This window comes from Poromitra crassiceps, assembly GCF_964638095.1.
Source record: "Poromitra crassiceps genome assembly, chromosome: 3".
Classification (NCBI taxonomy): Eukaryota; Metazoa; Chordata; class Actinopteri; order Beryciformes; family Melamphaidae; genus Poromitra; species Poromitra crassiceps.
Window position 1 is genome coordinate 22,390,634 of NC_139625.1, and position 18,879 is coordinate 22,409,512.

Below are 18,879 nucleotides of genomic sequence, written 5' to 3' on the forward strand. Positions count from 1 at the left end.
GGAGTGACGTGTCCCTTCCCAGACGGACTGACCTGACTTTGCCTCTGTAGTGACAGCGCAGTGGCGGGAAAAGAAAAAAGTAAACTGCAGCAGATCCCGAGGCACAGAGCCAACAAACCACAGCACCACACACACCTCTCTCCCTGGCCTCCTTCACTCCCTCCCTGCTTCACACACACACCTCTCTCCCTGGCCTCCTTCACTCCCTCTCTGCTTCACACACACACCTCTCTCCCTGGCCTCCTTCACTCCCTCTCTGCTTCACAAACACCTCTCTCCCTGGCCTCCTTCACTCCCTCTCTGCTTCACACACACACCTCTCTCCCTGGCCTCCTTCACTCCCTCTCTGCTTCACACACACCTCTCTCCCTGGCCTCCTTCACTCCCTCCCTGCTTCACACACACACCTCTCTCCCTGGCCTCCTTCACTCCCTCTCTGCTTCACAAACACCTCTCTCCCTGGCCTCCTTCACTCCCTCCCTGCTTCACACACACACCTCTCTCCCTGGCCTCCTTCACTCCCTCCCTGCTTCACACACACACACCTCTCTCCCTGGCCTCCTTCACTCCCTCCCTGCTTCACACACACACCTCTCTCCCTGGCCTCCTTCACTCCCTCCCTGCTTCCACAGAACAGGAGGAAAAACCAGAAAGACAAAAACCAGCGAACGCATATCTTGAGATTCGCGTTGGAAGGCAGATGGTAGCGAGGTGAAGTGCTGCCAGTTCTGCGCTGCCTACTTGACTCACTACTCTAGTCGTTCCCATAGTAACCGGCCACCATCAGGCAATGAGGGAACAAAAGCCAAACAAAGCGAGTTCGTGGAGATGTTGAGAAACGTTACACACCACTTACAAAGTCAGCATGTTGAAACAGTCATTGTCTTCGGAGGCATTTGAGAGCCTGTAACTCGGTCTTCTTAATGCTTTCAAGGCGAGCCGTAACATTAATCTCTGTTGTGTGTGTCTGTGTGTGTGTGTGTCTGTGTGTGTGTGTGTGTGTGTGTGTTGTTTGTGCTGCAGCTCACACGCCAGACAACAGTTTCCTGGGCTTTGTGGTGGAGCAGCACCTCAACGCCAGTGACATCAAACACATCGATGACATCAAGCGGCAGAACCAGTCGCTCGTCTACGGCAAGGTGGACAACTTCTGGAAGGTACACACACACACAGAGACACCCACACCCACACAGAGACACACACACACACACACATACACACACACACCCCCCCCCACACACACACGCACACACACACACACACACACACACACACGCACACGCACACGCACACGCACACACACACACACACACACACACTGTGCATGGACATATTCCTGATTCAAGCCCTCTAGTAGCTGTGTTTGAGGTAGATCTGAAGTTGATGATGCCAGACAGAGGAGGAGGAGCTAAACCATGCATAACCTTATAAAGAGGAGGAGGAGCTAAACCATGCATAACCTTATAAACTAGGCAGACGTTTTTGTATTTGATGGGGTTTTCCCAGCTGAGCAGATTATACTTGTTTAGAATAAGGCCATGATGAAAACAGAATGGCTCCTTGTCTAAAGTTTGAAGTGCTTGTTTGTATAATGATGCGGTTTAGACGGTAGATTGTGTATTAGACCAATTTATTAGGTGATGTGGGAGAGAAGTATATTTTAGCCTGTTCGCACACACAAGCACACACTCCTTCACTTCCTGACACACACATAGTATATATAGTTCATCTGAAGATGAAAGTGGCAGGTTTCACTAGGCTTGCCAAGGAACACCAAGGATAACCCATTTTTTCAGACCTCTGAGAGCCTGCAGTGAAACTCTTTGAACAACCTTGGGCAAAACTTTGGGAGGAAACTTCATAACAGTCTGTTTTAGGAGCTGGAAATTCAGCTTATCTCCTTCTTTATTTTGTGCGTGTAATATATTCAGATGCATGCTCACACTGCGGCACGGAGACCGGGGGATTACTGTACCCCAGACACACAAAACACGACTCTGAGAGATTTGCACGTTGTTCGGCGTGCCGCAGAACGCCGGATTACCGCCCCACGCCTTGATGAGTGTTCCGCCGACTGTGCGTTTCGCAACGGGTCTCTGCGGATCTGAAGGCATTTTGGGGTCTGACAGAGGAACTTAGTGGAACTTAGTGGAATGACAGTCAAAGCGACAAGAGAAAATGCGTGCTTGTAAACGTCAAGGGGGTTCGTTTTGGGCTCGTTTCTCCCCAAAAATCGAGACTTTACTCATTACTCGATGGATCGTGAGCCTGAACACTTGGTGATGTGATCTGTCGCAAAGGATTAATGTGAGCAAAATCCAACTGGGGAGCATCCAGGCCGGTCAGTGCGTCCGGGTGGAAAATCAGATGCGGAAAAAATCACAAAAAACATTCAATATCTTCTTCCACAGTCGACGAGTCGAAGCTGCATCGTGGGTCTTGTAGTTGTATCATCCCGAGGGGGTCGGCGGGCGGCTGGTGGTATCGAGCGGAGGCGCACAGCGAGCGCCGCGCGGCAGGCGGAGGAGGCCATCAGCTCACAGCGAGAGGCATTAGCCACTAATCACACCCCCAAGCGTGTTCATTACCTCCTACTTTTAATTAAAGGGACATTTTGGGTTGACTGATAACGAGCCCACTCGCTCTGAGTGTTCTCCCTTTCCTGCCCTCCCCTGATTCACTCCCTCCATCAATGGTTTCAATCCAAAAAATATTAATTTAAAAACGGAAGTGGCACCTACTGTTAGAAAATGGTTTCTGTGACAATCAAAATTAACCAATGAAACCATCAGATTTTCGAAGATTGCCGTTGTCTCCCTGACTCATATTCCATTGGTTTAGACTGCTGCATGATCCCTCACTGGCTTATGTCCCGCCCCAACATCCTGTTTCACCAGGAAATACATCAAATCCAGGAAGTAAAGATGCCATGATGTCATGGGGTCTTTAAATGCTCAGCAATAATCATTACTCATCTTTTCCTCATATATGACATTTTGGCATGAAACCTCTCTCTCCATCCCCTTCCTCTCCAAACCTGCCTCCATCTTTAACTTCCCTAGATGAGCTGAACCCAAAAATTACTTTTATTTTATTTTGCATACAAACAAATCACAAAAATCTATTTTCTCTAGTTTTTCACACTTTTTCACATCAAAAGTTCATTTTTCAGGATTTCATTCATAACTGTAATCTACAGTATGGTGACGTAACGAAGAACTATCCATTTTTTACACCATTTATTTTCAACCAATCATATCACGACATGGCAGCTGTCAATCAATCTTGATTTCGAGGAGAAAATTCTGCAGGCAAGATGGCCGCCCATAAACGTTAATATACTTGGCCAATAAGTATGTAACATACAAAATAAAACAAACGGTAATGTCTCCATTTTAATCCATTTAGTAGAATGCATAGGACATGTAACTGGTTCATTTAAACTGGCATTCCAGGAATAACGTTAACGCCCGCGGGTCTTACCCCGGACCCTCGGACATTCCAAGCCGACAGGCAGCACATTTGCCTCGGCTTTCAAACAGCAGCACGCGCGGAGGCAGCCTGTTCCTCGGTTCTCTGCTGAGCCCACTCGCATAGCGCCAGAACACGCTCGATTTGGGGGAGGAACACGGCAGGATTGGCCACCACCATCTCCAGTCCACAGAACTGTCAAATCAAATCATCGACACGACACACTATGGCCCGCCTCTCAACCCTCTTTCATCTCAGGCGATATCTGTTTTCAGTCTAATACGTCACCGACCCCCTCTGAGACCCGCTTCATGTGCTCTTTAAATGCCTTGTCCTTTTCTATACAAGACTAATAGCACTCAGCAAGGGCAAAGGCCCCACTCTTGACTTGTCCCCTACAAGCCGTCCAACATCCCCCCCCCCCACACACACACGTGCACACTCACACACACACACACACACACACACACACACACACACACACACACACACACACACACACACAGCCGCCTTCACAACACCGCAATCACAAGTTTTACAACTTGATATGTGAGAGCTTTTATTTCCTGCTTTAGGAGTTCCTGCTTTTAAAGTGGGGCTAGATAAAGGGAGACTGGTGTACAGGGACGTGTTCTGTGCAGATCAGTCTTATCGCACTTCTGCTTTATAGGACTGTAAATGATAGAGACGGCAACAATGGGATAAGACATTGTGTCGTGGGACCAAACAGAAAGTTACATTTACCTTAATCTCTACTGGGCTTGTGCAGATAATAAAGATTTCATAGTGCTATTATCTTGGGCAAAATTAAGTGGATATGCGATATTATCTCATAGATATATTTTTAGAAACTAACATTTTAATGTAAGACTATAGAACATAATGTAAAGCATTTATGTAAATTGGGGGCATTGTAATAACCAGCCCATCATACTGTTTAAATGCAAAAAACGAAGGTCTAGAGACAGCGAGGAAGTTGAAATGATAAATGCCCGGAGGAGTAGACGTACTGTAGGGTCTGAGCCGGCTGTGCTACAGAAGGCTTGTTTAGCCTGATGCTTTCTCCTGCTCGCCCTTCATTTGCAGAGGTTAATGTGGGCCAGGCAGGTAATAGCCTGCGCACAAACCAAAGCCTGTTGAAGGCCCTTGCTGCGCCTGATCACTATGCAAAGTTGCTGAGGTCACAAACATCCCCACAGGTATATGAGTGGCCCATTGTGTGAGGCAGACTGAGGCATCAAGCAGACACACGCACACACACACACACACACACACACACACACACACACACACACACACACACACTTCTTCAAGACTGAGTGGTGTTGTTGGCTGTATTTAGAGAGGTGTGTGTGTGGGTGCGTGCATGCGCGTGCACCTCAGGTACATACACAAAAGTTTGTTTTCAGTCAATATGTTCCATCTACTCTGCTGCCAACTCATTCTGCTCAATGCTGAAGGACACATAGTGATTTATAAGAGGCCAGTGTACCGGCACACTAACCATCACTTTTTCACAACATCCGCGCCACTTAACCTTTAACCGTTTGCAATATTGTCAAATCGCCAGCTTGTATTTTTAGCCGCGCCGTCGACTGCAAGTCCAGAGAGAGGTGAACAGTTTTCTATAGCTGCAGGGCGGGGTAGTGAGGAAGCGGATTATGACTGCTCTGAAGGTGAGCTTACGAGATTTGAACGAGAACACGGGTCTAGGTGATCTCAGATAGAACCTGATTGGCTGATTGGTCATTGCTCCAGCCCCCTGCACTGTTCAAACCATAACCAACCAATGGGATCCTATGGAGCCAGCCTTGAGTGTGTGATGTCACAATTCACTTTATCAGACTTTACAGGCTGTACTTTTTTACTAAATTCACACATTTTAAAACTGTGATAGTTCACACAACTATAACACTACATACAGTATATTATACATCAGACCCTTCAGCTACTTCTGCTCTCACTTGCAATGTCAACATACTGTTTATAGGGATGTGATGTCTAGTTTTTGCGATATTAACATTTGTTAAAGAGAGAGGAGCTAATATTTCAGACAGAGGCTGCGGGACTGTGAATCCTGCAAAGCTATTCTAGTGGAGTCCCAGAAAAAATATATATAGATATATATATTTAAGCAATGCTTTTCCTCCAATCAGAGCAACACAGCAGGCAAATGTGTTATCTCCTCCCAAACTCATTCCTCTTGGGGGAAGAACCGCTCCAGACTCTTCTCTCCATCACCAAATTGCCACAGCGCCGCGGATTTAAATGGAAGCAAGTGATTTGATTGGCCATGACTGACGCCAGCCCCTAGCCTACTGATAATGTATTCCTCCTCATCCCACTTTGGGCTTATGTACTATCATGCCCTATTTTTGCCATATTTCACCCATCACCTTCCATTGTGTGCTAATAAACAAAACATTTTTGTAATATACTTTAAAAAAACATGTCCACAAGTATCTGATCTACAATCAGTTTCACCTTTGAGTTTGAGCTAGGATTAACGTTTGTACCCCCCCCGCACGTGAAACTGATACTGAGGTGTGGGGAATAAAGGGTGAGACAGACTGTAATGACTTTGTCGTGGAGGCAGTGTGTCGGCGCTAAGACAGACCCCAAAATAAAATGGCCAGACCACCTATCAGTGAGCCCGTTTCCATAGCAACCCACTCAGAGCGCTAGAAAGGCAGAGCGAGAGTGACTGTCTGCCTTCTCTGTCTGTTTCTCTCTCTCTCTCTCTGCCTTCTCTCTCTTTCTCTCTCACTCCCTCTCTCTCTCGCTCTCTCTCCCCCCTGTCTCTCTCTCTCTCTCCGTCTCTAAACCAGCCACCACTTCACCCAATAACAAATAGAACAAGAAGTATGTCAAGGTAGCGAATAGCAAACCTTGAGGATCTCTACAAATTAGACGTGCATGATGATATTGGCACGTCATCGTATCGGCCGATAAAGGCTTTAAAATGATATATATATATACACATATATATACGGTATATATATATATATATATATATATATATATGTGTGTATATACGTGTGTGTGTATATATATATATATATATATATAGACCCGAAACTAATATGTGTTTCGATATGACAGGCCGATAAAATGACACTTTAATTATGCCCAATTATGTTCGATTCTTAGATAAATAAATAAAATATGGCATGTTTTACATAACCTAAGTTGAAGTAGTTTTCTTATTTTTTCCAGTCAATGAGTCCATTTAGGAAAGTATTGTATTTATGTCAGCATCTGCCAGTGGGCCATCACGATGAGACGGCATCATAATGTGTTCATTCCACTACAGAATTCCACACATATCTACATCTGCAAATGGCCAAAAGAGTTGGAAAATATCAGCATATTGGATATATCGGCAAAACAAATCAATATCATGCATCCCTAACTCGTCAGCATCTAAATCTCCTCCTCTGTGATTGGTCCGGATTCAGTAAGGGCACATGGGGAAAGGTGGAGATGAGAGTAGGAGAGAGAGAGAGAGAGAGAGAGAGAGAGAGAGAGAGAGAGAGAGAGAGAGAGAGAGAGAGAGAGAGAGAGAGAGAGAGAGAGAGAGAGAGAGAGAGAGAGAGAGAGAGAGAGAGAGAGAGAGAGAGAGAGAGAGAGAGAGAGAGAGAGAGAGAGAGAGAGAGAGAGAGAGAGAGAGAGAGAGAGAGAGAGAGAGAGAGAGAGAGAGAGAGAGAGAGAGAGAGAGAGAGAGAGATACACAGGCCCTTTGGCTACACATCAGAGGACATGGTGGAGAAAGAAGCAAATCAAAACGAGCTGACAGGAACACTCACTCTCTCTCTCTCTCTCTCTCACACACACACACACACACACACACACACACACACACACACACACACACACACACACACACACACACACACACATTTAAATACTTTTATTTGGATCCAAAGTAAGTCAAACATTAGAGATCCTGATATTTTGGAAGAAGGTTGCAGTACAGTATATAGAGTATAGAGTACAGTACAGTATATAGAACCAGACACTGGATGATGTGCTTGTAAACACAGGAAAAAATAGTGCAGCGGGTTGGTTGCTTTTAATGCATGCAAGCAGACATTATGTAAATATGTTTAACACTCAAGGGTATACAAAGCATCGTCTTCTCCAGATGAAGAGGCTGCCTCTAGTGGCTGAGATGGAACAATATTTTGCCCATTTTTTTGCATCAGAGTTTTGCAGCCCCCCTAATTGCAGTCCACGGAGCACAAGTTTGTGAACATGCCCCAGACTCCGCTACACATCAGAGGACATGGTGGAGAAAGAAGCAAATCAAAACGAGCTGACAGGAACACTCTCTCTCTCTCACACACACACACACACACACACACACACACACACACACACACACACACACACACACACACACACACACACACACACACACACACACTCACATGCACACACACACACAGGGCTGCCATACTGTATGCAGAGCTGTAAGGGTGAGCATCCAGGCCATGAACAAACCTCTGTAGGCTTGTGTTTCATTCACATCAACATGAACATAAACATCTAAATATCAGACTGAAGTTGAATCATCAGCGCCAGCGCCTTTCTGCAGTTCATTCTCTATGGTAAGGACACACTAGGCTCGCTCCTCTTTGAAGGACCACACCTGGCGTTTAAGCGCTCTTGTCGGCTAGTGTTTTTTGGCGGAGCGCTCTGGACGTCTCAAGCTGAAAAAAGTTCAACATTTGGAGGAAAAGCGCGCTGCTCGTCAGTCACTCACTCCTCCAACCTCTTCTCCTGCCAGGGGGATCTTCAACCTCCACTGCTGCCAGAATTGCCAATAATCTGGCTTTCATGTTCACAGTGCGAACAATCAACAACAACAAACAGACGAAACCAACTGGCTGTGTGATCGTTGTGTACTGAACTGTACTGCGCGTAACTGCAGGGAAAAACAAAGCAAAGCACACAAAAGACGCTCTGTGCGCTGTGTTTTGTGCATATTGGAAGTGCTCTCGACATGATTTCCAAAGCGTTCTTATGTGAAATACACCTTACTCTCTTTGATTGAGTGAAAATATGACAAGAGCATAGGAATGTTGTTTTGGTTTCAATCCCATCCCTGCTTAGTGCTTACATTAACTTGGCCAAGGACCTACATTACTCCTAGGTTTGCTCTCATTTGTGGTAATTAGGACACGTACAATGGTGCTGGAATTTCTCTTTCTTTCTTTCTTTCTTTCTTTCTTTCTTTCTATCTCTCCGCTAAAGGTATCTGCAGCTCAGAAGCTGAAAGTCCTACAACAGCCATATTTGGCAGGTGGGCTGCTCTTTCAAAGTTGTATGAAGGCTAGTGATAGGTCAGATGCTTTGGCTTTTATCGACCAGTAAGTCCCTGATGCACTGTGGCCATTTTGAAGTTTCATTTTATGAAACTTTAAAATCGTTTAGCAATTTAGTGCTTTGGTACAGAAAACTCGAATCAGGTGTTTGACATCGTCTGTCAATGGCAAAATACCTGAATGGCCTCACTGAATGGGGCGTGGCCAGACCTTTCAACCCAAAGTAAGGTTGTGGGTTCAAATCCAGACTTGTCCTTTCCCAAAAATCATTAGTCATCAAGGACAAATAATAGAAAGTTGTGAACAACTCCAGCAATGTGGATGCAATGAAAAGATTGACCTGTATCACTCAACATAGAGCATGCTAAAGTGTTAGCATGGTTCCATCTTCACAACATATCACTTTTTGTCTGTGTCTTTCTACCTGCTGTACTGTTTTCTCTATCTATCTGTCTGACTTATCAAACTGTGCTTGGACCCTGCAATCGCTGCTTGCGGCTCTATTAAGCCTTGAAATGATGTGGACTCCTCCCACATGCGCTTGTATTGTTCACGGCACACTCCACTAAGTAGACTTTTGGATGCACGAGACGCTGTTAAGATTCCCCCTGGTGTCGTTAGCTTCCGCCTTCCGCGTACACGCTGCGGAGCTTTTAATTGCGCCCAATGAAGCGTGCAGCATTACAGGTGTCGCCATGTGGCCGCAGGAGAGAGGGACATCACAGTCATACAGTCATTTGTTTTTCTCTTACTCAGGCGAAAGCTGTGAAATTGCTCAGGGCCTCACCAGCTCATGCGTGTGCAGGGCCTCACCAGCTCATGCGTGTGCAGGGCCTCACCGGCTCATGCGTGTTCAGGGCCTCACCGGCTCATGCGTGTGCAGGGCCTCACCAGCTCATGCGTGTGCAGGGCCTCACCAGCTCATGCGTGTGCAGGGCCTCACCAGCTCATGCGTGTGCAGGGCCTCACCGGCTCATGCGTGTGCAGGGCCTCACCAGCTCATGCGTGTGCAGGGCCTCACCAGCTCATGCGTGTGCAGGGCCTCACCAGCTCATGCGTGTGCAGGGCCTCACCAGCTCATGCGTGTGCAGGGCCTCACCAGCTCATGCGTGTGCAGGGCCTCACCAGCTCATGCGTGTGCAGGGCCTCACCAGCTCATGCGTGTGCAGGGCCTCACCGGCTCATGCGTGTTCAGGGCCTCACCGGCTCATGCGTGTTCAGGGCCTCACCGGCTCATGCGTGTGCAGGGCCTCACCGGCTCATGCGTGTGCAGGGCCTCACCGGCTCATGCGTGTGCTTGGGTCTCGCAGTGTCTTCCCTGATCCTTCTCCTCGTTCTCTATGTTCTTTCTTGGTATCATCGTTTCAGGGTCGAGCAAGTCAAACCAAGTGCACCAAGTGCACCTGTCTGCATCCTGATGAGGCTTTCCTTAGGCTCTTCAGGTTACTGCAGTAGACTTGATAAATACAGAGGAAATACCATAAGAATGTTTTAGGTTTGAAACTTCGTTTAGCAATGTACAGCATCAAAACAATCCGTCAGACATAGTGTAAAAGACAGAACATAAGGAATACAATGGCAAGCTCACCGCAAACATCAGAATGCTTGTCAGCCCCGGAGCTCGCCGTGCAGCACACTCATCCCCAGCTGCTGTGTTCCAGCCAAAGCACACTCATCCCCAGCTGCTGTGTTCCAGCCAAAGCACACTCATCCCCAGCTGCTGTGTTCCAGCCAAAGCACACTCATCCCCAGCTGCTGTGTTCCTGCACACTCATCCCCAGCTGCTGTGTTCCAGCCAAAGCACACTCATCCCCAGCTGCTGTGTTCCAGCCAAAGCACACTCATCCCCAGCTGCTGTGTTCCAGCCAAAGCACACTCATCCCCAGCTGCTGTGTTCCAGCCAAAGCACAGATTAGAAAATGGGTCGCTATGTTCCTCGCTGCCGATTGGCTGAGAACGGTAGAATACCTGATAAACACACACCGTTGATCCCGTAATGATCAATCTGAATATATTAATAAAAAAAGAAAAAGAAAACGCTCCTCCTGCCAGGGTTTAATTGTTGCTTAGAAACCCATGTTTAGCTACTATGCAAGACTTGTTTTGCTTGGCAGAAAAATAACATTCAATTAGTGTTGTTCCATTGCCATTGATTAATCAGTGGTAATCATCAGGATCCAGGAAAGAGACAGCAGGTGTTCAGAACAGCAGCTTTATGAACTGGCTATAGGAATCACTCTTATGTGACATCTATCAGCGACAGTAAGCATAGTGCTATATTTATAGGAACATGTTGCTTTCTTTGTAATACTAGCAACACAGCTACAAGTGTACCTGCTGGCCGTGCGTCTGGGCGCTGGTGTGTCTCTGCCAGCAGCACGCCTTCCTCCCCGGACGCCCATCGCTCAGCCCTGGGAAAGCAGCCGACAGCCGCCTCTCCTGTTTCCTCTCCTGGCTGCCGTTTACAAATTCCCTGTGATTTACAAGGTCATAAAACTCCCCTGCCTCCTCCTCCTCCTCCTCCTCCTCACACATTTCAATCAAGCTCTCCAAACCTGCCCAGAGCACGGGCTCCTGTGCAAGGCCGCCGCATCGGATCTGCTTCCTGCTTTCAAGTCGCATATTGAAACACACACACACACGTCGACACGTACACACACCTGCAGATGGTACAGACGCACGCGGGCTAGCCGCGGGAAAAAGCTAACTCTGTTGCAATGCTACTGTATCTGTCGCTCTTCATGCCTGCGAGCATTACTAAGTGATGAAGTGTTCTGTCTTATGTATGAGAGCTGACGTTCATATCATTACAAGAAGGAAAGGCCAGGGGAATTCCTACGTAGATCATTTAGATGTTGTTCAGTGGGGATCTAAATGTGCACGTGCTTTGCTTTCCCTCACCTATCTTGATTGTGTGTGTGCGTGCGTGTGTGTGTGTGTGTGTGCGTGTGTGTGTGTGTGTGTGTGTGTGTGTGTGTGTGTGTGTGCGTGTGCGTGCGCTCATGTGAGAAGCAGGCCATGCTCCAGAGAACATCTGGCTATAGTGATGTCCTCTGACAGTCTGGTGAAGCTTTGTTTGGCGGACTGCCTGGGAGGGTCACACACACACACACACACACACACACACACACACACACATAGCTGGCATATGCAGAGCTGTAAGGGCGATCAAGATCTTCATCTTGCTCATATCAATTAATTAAATTAATTGATGTTAATTCAATTAATACTTTACGCAATGCATGCCCGGGGAAAAAGAAACCGCCCGTCCAACTAACGTTAGTCGGCGTTCAGGCGTTCACTCAAAGCGAGGCTGTCGGCATGGAGGATGACACTGAGCCGACGTAGTGCAGAGTCTGTACAGACCTTGTCAGAGAAATGTAAAAAATAAGGTGTATAAATGTTCGTTCATTAATCGTAATTGAGGTCAAAGTTTGAAATAATCGTGATATCTATTTGAAGTCATATTGCCCAGCCCTACAACACAGACACAGACACACACACACACACACACACATACACACACACACACACACACACACACACACACACACACACACACACACACACACACCCTGCTGCCTTTGGGGATCTTATGACGCTCGTGTTTTTTCATCACAGTCACATTCAAGTCACATGCTTCTCTATTAATAAAACATTCCCGGCCTCAACTAGAAGGGCACTCGGAGAGCGCCGACCTCCAAGCTATGATATGCAAATTTCACTCGGAGAGCGCCGACCTCCAAGCTACGATATGCAAATTCCCTGAGTCGGATCTGCTCCAAACTTTAATGGGTTCTTCCTTGGCCCCTTCCACAAAGTTTCATGCAAATCAGCCCAGTAGTTTTTGGTCTGTAATCCTGTTCACACAGACAAACGTCACTGAAACCATAACCTCCTTGTCTCACTCAGTCCCAGGTCCTTTCTGTGTGGAGTTTATGTGTTCTCCCTGTGTGCGTGTGGGTTTCCTCCCACCACGAAAGACATGTATGTTAGGGTTAATACCCCTGACCAAGTGCCCCTGACCAAGGCAATGGCAATCAAAGTAGAGTTGGTCCCCGGGCGCTGCACTGCGGCTGCCCACTGCTCCTAGTTCTAGGGAGGTTCCTACAGTAGTGGAGGATGGCTCAAATGCAGAGGATGAAATTTCCCCATGGGGACAATAAAAGATAACTTAACTTAAGGTCTGATTTCATGCTATCGTCATCATCATCATCATCATCATCATCATCATCATCATCATCATCATCATCATCATCGATACCACTGATGACCATTGGGGTCCATTGAGGTAATTTTGGTTGAATTGAAAATAAAGTAAAAGTAAAAACGAATGAAAAACAACAACTACTGTATAATAACTGGTTGTCAGCTGATGAAATTGTCAGAACTCTGGCCTTTTCTGGCCTTACTATGTACAGTATGACCTTGTCTAGATATACAGTATATAAGAGCTTTTCACACTACACTTGGCCCCAGGCCGCTAAGGGATTCCGTTAGCATAATTCTAGTGAGCTGCTCGCCATACCCACATACACACCCATGGTATTATCTTAGCCAAGATAGCCCTGTGCTAAGAGCATGCAGTGTGAGAAGCCCTAATGTATGTCTGCATCTCCTAATACTTACCAATAACCTTCCTCTAACACACACACACGCGCGCGCGCACGTACACACACACTGACACACAGGTCCTGTGCTCAGCTCTCTTGAGTGAAAGGATTACAGGCTTGTGATTTCGTTCTAATTGTAACTTGTAACACACACACACATAGGCAGACACACACACACACACACACACACAGACACACACAGACACACACAGGGCTGCTTTAGTTACAGCAGGCTGGCTGGAGGCATCTGATAACCAGGCCTCCAGGGGCCTGACGAGCGACTACCTGCAATTCAAGCTCCACAAGGAGACACTGAGGCGCACGCACACACACACACACACACACACACATACACACGCACACACACACACACACACACACACACACACACACACACACACACACACACACACACACTGAAAGGAGAAAAATCTCGACCTCGTCCCAGAAAGGTGTCTGGAGGCAGGAAGCAGTTGTGTGTGGAAGTTGCTTTGTGTATTTGGAAACAGCCTTGTTCATCGCAAGGAGGCTTGCTCCCATAGTGAGACATCACGCTCATATGACTCATAGAAGCGGGATTATGTCATTAACCTTAAGCTTGGTTGCCCCATGAATGTTGCTCAGCAGAGAGAGTATTGGAAATCAGTCATATTCCTGTGTGTTTTGTGTGTGTGAGAATGTGCCTTTGCTGTATCCTGTCATTACGGAGGAAATGGCTAGCCTTCATCTTTACTGCCTCCCTGAATAGCTGGGCTTGCATGGCATGACGTGGACCTGTCTGTAGCAGGTACAGGACATGTGAGCGTGTCTGTAGCAGGTACAGGACATGTGGGCCTGTCTGTAGCAGGTACAGGACATGTGAGCGTGTCTGTAGCAGGTACAGGACATGTGAGCGTGTCTGTAGCAGGTACAGGACATGTGGGCCTGTCTGTAGCAGGTACAGGACATGTGGGCCTGTCTGTAGCAGGTACAGGACATGTGAGCGTGTCTGTAGCAGGTACAGGACATGTGAGCGTGTCTGTAGCAGGTACAGGACATGTGGGCCTGTCTGTAGCAGGTACAGGACATGATGACATGTGGGCCTGTCTGTAGCAGGTACAGGACATGTGAGCGTGTCTGTAGCAGGTACAGGACATGTGGGCCTGTCTGTAGCAGGTACAGGACATGATGACATGTGGGCCTGTCTGTAGCAGGTACAGGACATGTGGGCCTGTCTGTAGCAGGTACAGGACATGATGACATGTGGGCCTGTCTGTAGCAGGTACAGGACATGTGGGCCTGTCTGTAGCAGGTACAGGACATGTGGGCCTGTCTGTAGCAGGTGCAGGACATGTGGGCCTGTCTGTAGCAGGTACAGGACCTGTGGGCCTGTCTGTAGCAGGTACAGGACATGTGGGCCTGTCTGTAGCAGGTACAGGACATGTGGGCCTGTCTGTAGCAGGTACAGGACATGTGGGCCTGTCTGTAGCAGGTACAGGACATGATGACATGTGGGCCTGTCTGTAGCAGGTACAGGACATGATGACATGTGGGCCTGTCTGTAGCAGGTGCAGGACATGTGGGCCTGTCTGTAGCAGGTACAGGACATGATGACATGTGGGCCTGTCTGTAGCAGGTACAGGACATGTGGGCCTGTCTGTAGCAGGTACAGGACATGATGACATGTGGGCCTGTCTGTAGCAGGTAGAGGACATGATGACATGTGGGCCTGTCTGTAGCAGGTAGAGGACAGGGCATGTGGGCCTGTCTGTAGCAGGTACAGGACAGGGCATGTGGGCCTGTCTGTAGCAGGTAGAGGACAGGGCATGTGGGCCTGTCTGTAGCAGGTACAGGATATGTGGGCCTGTCTGTAGCATTAGCAAACTCCCACGCTATATAAAAGAACTGTGAAGATTGTTTTAGGAAGTGGACTGCAGTTCCTCTCTTTACCACTGTGTGCACATGACTGTTTGCTAAAGGCAATGCGTCTCTCTACCCTCAAATTTCATTCAATGTCAGTCAGAGTGTCCTTCCACAAAATAGCCTGTGACATTGCAGTGAGTGTTGACCCATGACACGTACTCTCCACAATTTAATTGATAGCGTTGGAAACGAGCCGATTCTCCATAAGAGCAGCAGCTATTACCCAAGTAGACTTATTTCTTCCTCCCCCGCTCTATCTTCATTATTTGGATCATGAGGACATTGTCATTGGCAAAGTAAGATGAGATAGCGCACCTTGTTCCTTTGGAGAGCAGCAGAGACATGTATAAGGATACCTCACTCACTAGATGGATCTATACACAGACACAGGTTACGGGGGCCACTTTACTGTGTGATGCGGATATTTTGATCTGCTGGTTGAGGCAGTTTGTTTCCATCAGGACCGTTTAATTAAGTTCCCGAACATGGTAATACTTTATTTGGATAGTGCGCCTACAGAGAGTCACCAGAGTATTTGTAACATTTCAACAGCTTATTAGTTGACATTAGTTGACATTCGACAATTCAACTGTTTGTTTGTAGATGTTGTTTTAACGGCTTGCTAGTTGAGATTCAACAGACTCATTCTGTTTGCTTCCCTTAGTTTCCACACACCTGTACTGTATGTTGTCATGAACTGTCACATAATTCTATAGATCATCTGTTAAACATCTGTAAACACTAACAGTTTGAATTGTTTTAATTGTTTATTGTGGATCCCCATTAGTCTACACACCAAAGGTGAGACTACTCTTCCTGGGGTCCAAACACGTAAAATACAAACATAAAAATCCAAAAGCATTGGAGTAAAAACGACACAACAAAAATAAATAAAAACAAACAAAAACAAAAAGCAAGTGAGTCAAGGCTCACTCAATATTCATGTCAGTCAAATATCAACCTTTATCAACTCTTCTCATAAACAAAAAGAAATGTATCGGTCTTCCCGAGTAATTGCACCAGCAAAAACAACTTATACTGACCTTTTGTTTACCATACTCACATTAGACCATCATTGAAATACTTGATTACAATATATACATTCTATATGCATTGTATATATTGAATTGTTGAATGTCAACTAAGAAGCGGTGGAAATGTTCTAAATCCTCTGTAGACTCTCTCCTGTTGGCAGACTATCCAAATACTGTTACTTACCCAGAACATCAATAAATACAATTAATTGTGGGATATGTGATTGTCGTTTCTCCCTTTACTACTTTTACTTTTGACCTCGACCACCATATATTCAGATGGGTAGCATAACTTTTGTAAAAGAAGTAGCTTAGACTTTATTTTTGCAACTTGCATGGGCATTGTTAGAATGCGTCCTCCTTCTTTTTTGAGCATGGCCACTGTGGATCAGGTAGACATGGTAACAATAGCTCTTCACAGGATGCTATTTTTGGCTCCGTCTGCCATTGTGGCCAGATGGTCAGGTGGCTTGAACAAAAGTTCACCGGGCCAACAAAGTAATGATACTGATCCACATTCAGAAGACGAATGAAGCTGCCCGCAGTTCAGGCAGGACACACAAGTCAGACGCAGTCCGATGGTCAGCTGAGCCAAGCAAGCACCAATCACGTTTGGACACTTTGGCTCCTCATTGGTCCATGTAGTTTCCATCTGCCATGCGCTGTTAGATATTCAATATCTCAATATGTGTGTCAGCTAGGCTCTGATCCCTGTATCCTATACAACCAAACCATTTGAGCTAACGCTGGGCGATATGGTTGAAATCAATATCATGATAATCATAAGGATTTTTCTCTATCTATATATATATATATCTATCACGATATGGTGCATGTATTCAAAATCACTTAAAATAATCCAATTAATGTTCATCTCATTGAACCGAATGGTAATGGTTAGGTGTGATGTCAAAACTGAAATTTTCCAATAATCCTACCAAAGCTCATTTTATGAGAGTTTTTAAGTAAAATTGGCTTGTCATCATTAATTTAGACAGCAGAAATGTGTGTCATGATCACAATATTAAAATATCGTCATATCGCGATATGATTTTACTGAAAGACGATAAACGATCATATTGAAATGTCATCCAGCCCTAATTTGAGCAATAAAATGGTGTTCCTGACCAGGTCCAGGATGCTACAGTAGATTACAGTTTATTGAAACGTGTTAACGTGAATTTCACTCATTTGTTCAAAACATGTACATGATTCCAGATTGATAGTTTTTGCATGAAATAGCCTGCTGACTCCATGGCACACAGGACTAGACACCAGTGGCTTAGAGCAAGGCTTCCCAAACGTTTCAGCCCCCGATCGCCAAAATAATGTTGCCAGGGGCTCGCGACCCCCACTATCCCCGAAGGTGGTTGAAGCATACAAACGTTTGTGCGCCCCTGAGAATTCCGTAAACAAAACAAACAAAACGTAACAATTATGGTTAAAATGTGTTGTTTTTAATCATTTTTAAATTGTATTTCACATATTTTGTAGTTCACACATTCTTTAGGCCGATTTCACGCAACCCACCCAGTGGTGTCCCACGGCCCCCCGGGGGGTCCCGACCCCCACTTTGGGAACCACTGGCTTAGAGAGGAACATTGATAATAACCGCAAGGCTTCTTACAAAATCAGTTTCACTGGTGTGTCAGCCGTGTCATTTTGGAAATCCCTCAATATCAGTCTCAATGACTAAATGGTGCGGCTGTTGTGTTCTTGTCTCCCTGCGTGTCACAGGACAAGAAGAAATACTTGGACATCATCCACAGCTACACGGAGGTCCACGGCACCGTGCACGGCACCACCACCGTGCACCTGCCCAGCTACGTCAAGAACCACGGCATCCTGAGCGGCCGCGACCTGCAGTTCCTCCTCCGAGAGACCAAGGTGAGTGGATGCATATGAAAGCCACAGAGCGAACTCCCACACTTTTCCTTTGGCATTCTTTGAATTGTTTAAAGATTGGAACTCGCCTTCTCTGCAGACTGCGTCTAGCTGAGACCAGCAGCTCTATAGGTCGGGTTGGTCGTCCAACAAAAAGTTCCCCATCCTTTGGCCGCCACAGTTTTCACCCTAGGAGGCTGAAATTTGGCATGGCAGGTCAAGTGTGTGTTTGTGTTCATGCCAATGCAAATCTATAGTTCACACCATGCGCCGAAGCCACGCTGAAGCTACACAGCGCTGTGGCAGGTTCATTTCGGCGTCCTTGTTAACAGGCGAGACCGTTCACACCAGCCGCACACCACGCCACGCTGAAGCTACGCTGCAGCGATAGTTTCAGCTTCTGTTCTATTTTTCAAGCGTGCGGCGCGCTGCACCCGAGCTGCCAGGCATGAAGTTGTGAGCGGGGGTAGAGCAGCACGGAGCGAGGCACTGAGGAAAAGAGAGTGCTTCTGTTGTGACCGCTTTAGCGTGGCACTCAGCTTCTGTATAGCGCCTGGTGTGAACCGAGGCTTAAGCATAGGACCTCTATCCCCTCCTCCCCGAGCATCTGGTAGGCAGACTACCGATATAGGTGGCCTGATGGCCCTT

The 18,879-nt window shown here is 46.7% G+C and overlaps 1 protein-coding gene across 2 annotated transcripts in view; it reads left to right on the forward strand.

Moving 5' to 3' along the window:
• Positions 1-18,879, forward strand: part of mgat5 (alpha-1,6-mannosylglycoprotein 6-beta-N-acetylglucosaminyltransferase) — a 183,404-nt gene that overhangs the window by 151,176 nt on the left and 13,349 nt on the right. For both annotated transcript variants that reach the window (XM_083632428.1, XM_083632429.1), the window contains 2 exons: positions 1,024-1,157; positions 18,085-18,234. In XM_083632428.1, coding sequence (XP_083488554.1) covers positions 1,024-1,157; positions 18,085-18,234 — 284 coding nt within the window. The remainder of the gene's footprint in view (positions 1-1,023; positions 1,158-18,084; positions 18,235-18,879) is intronic.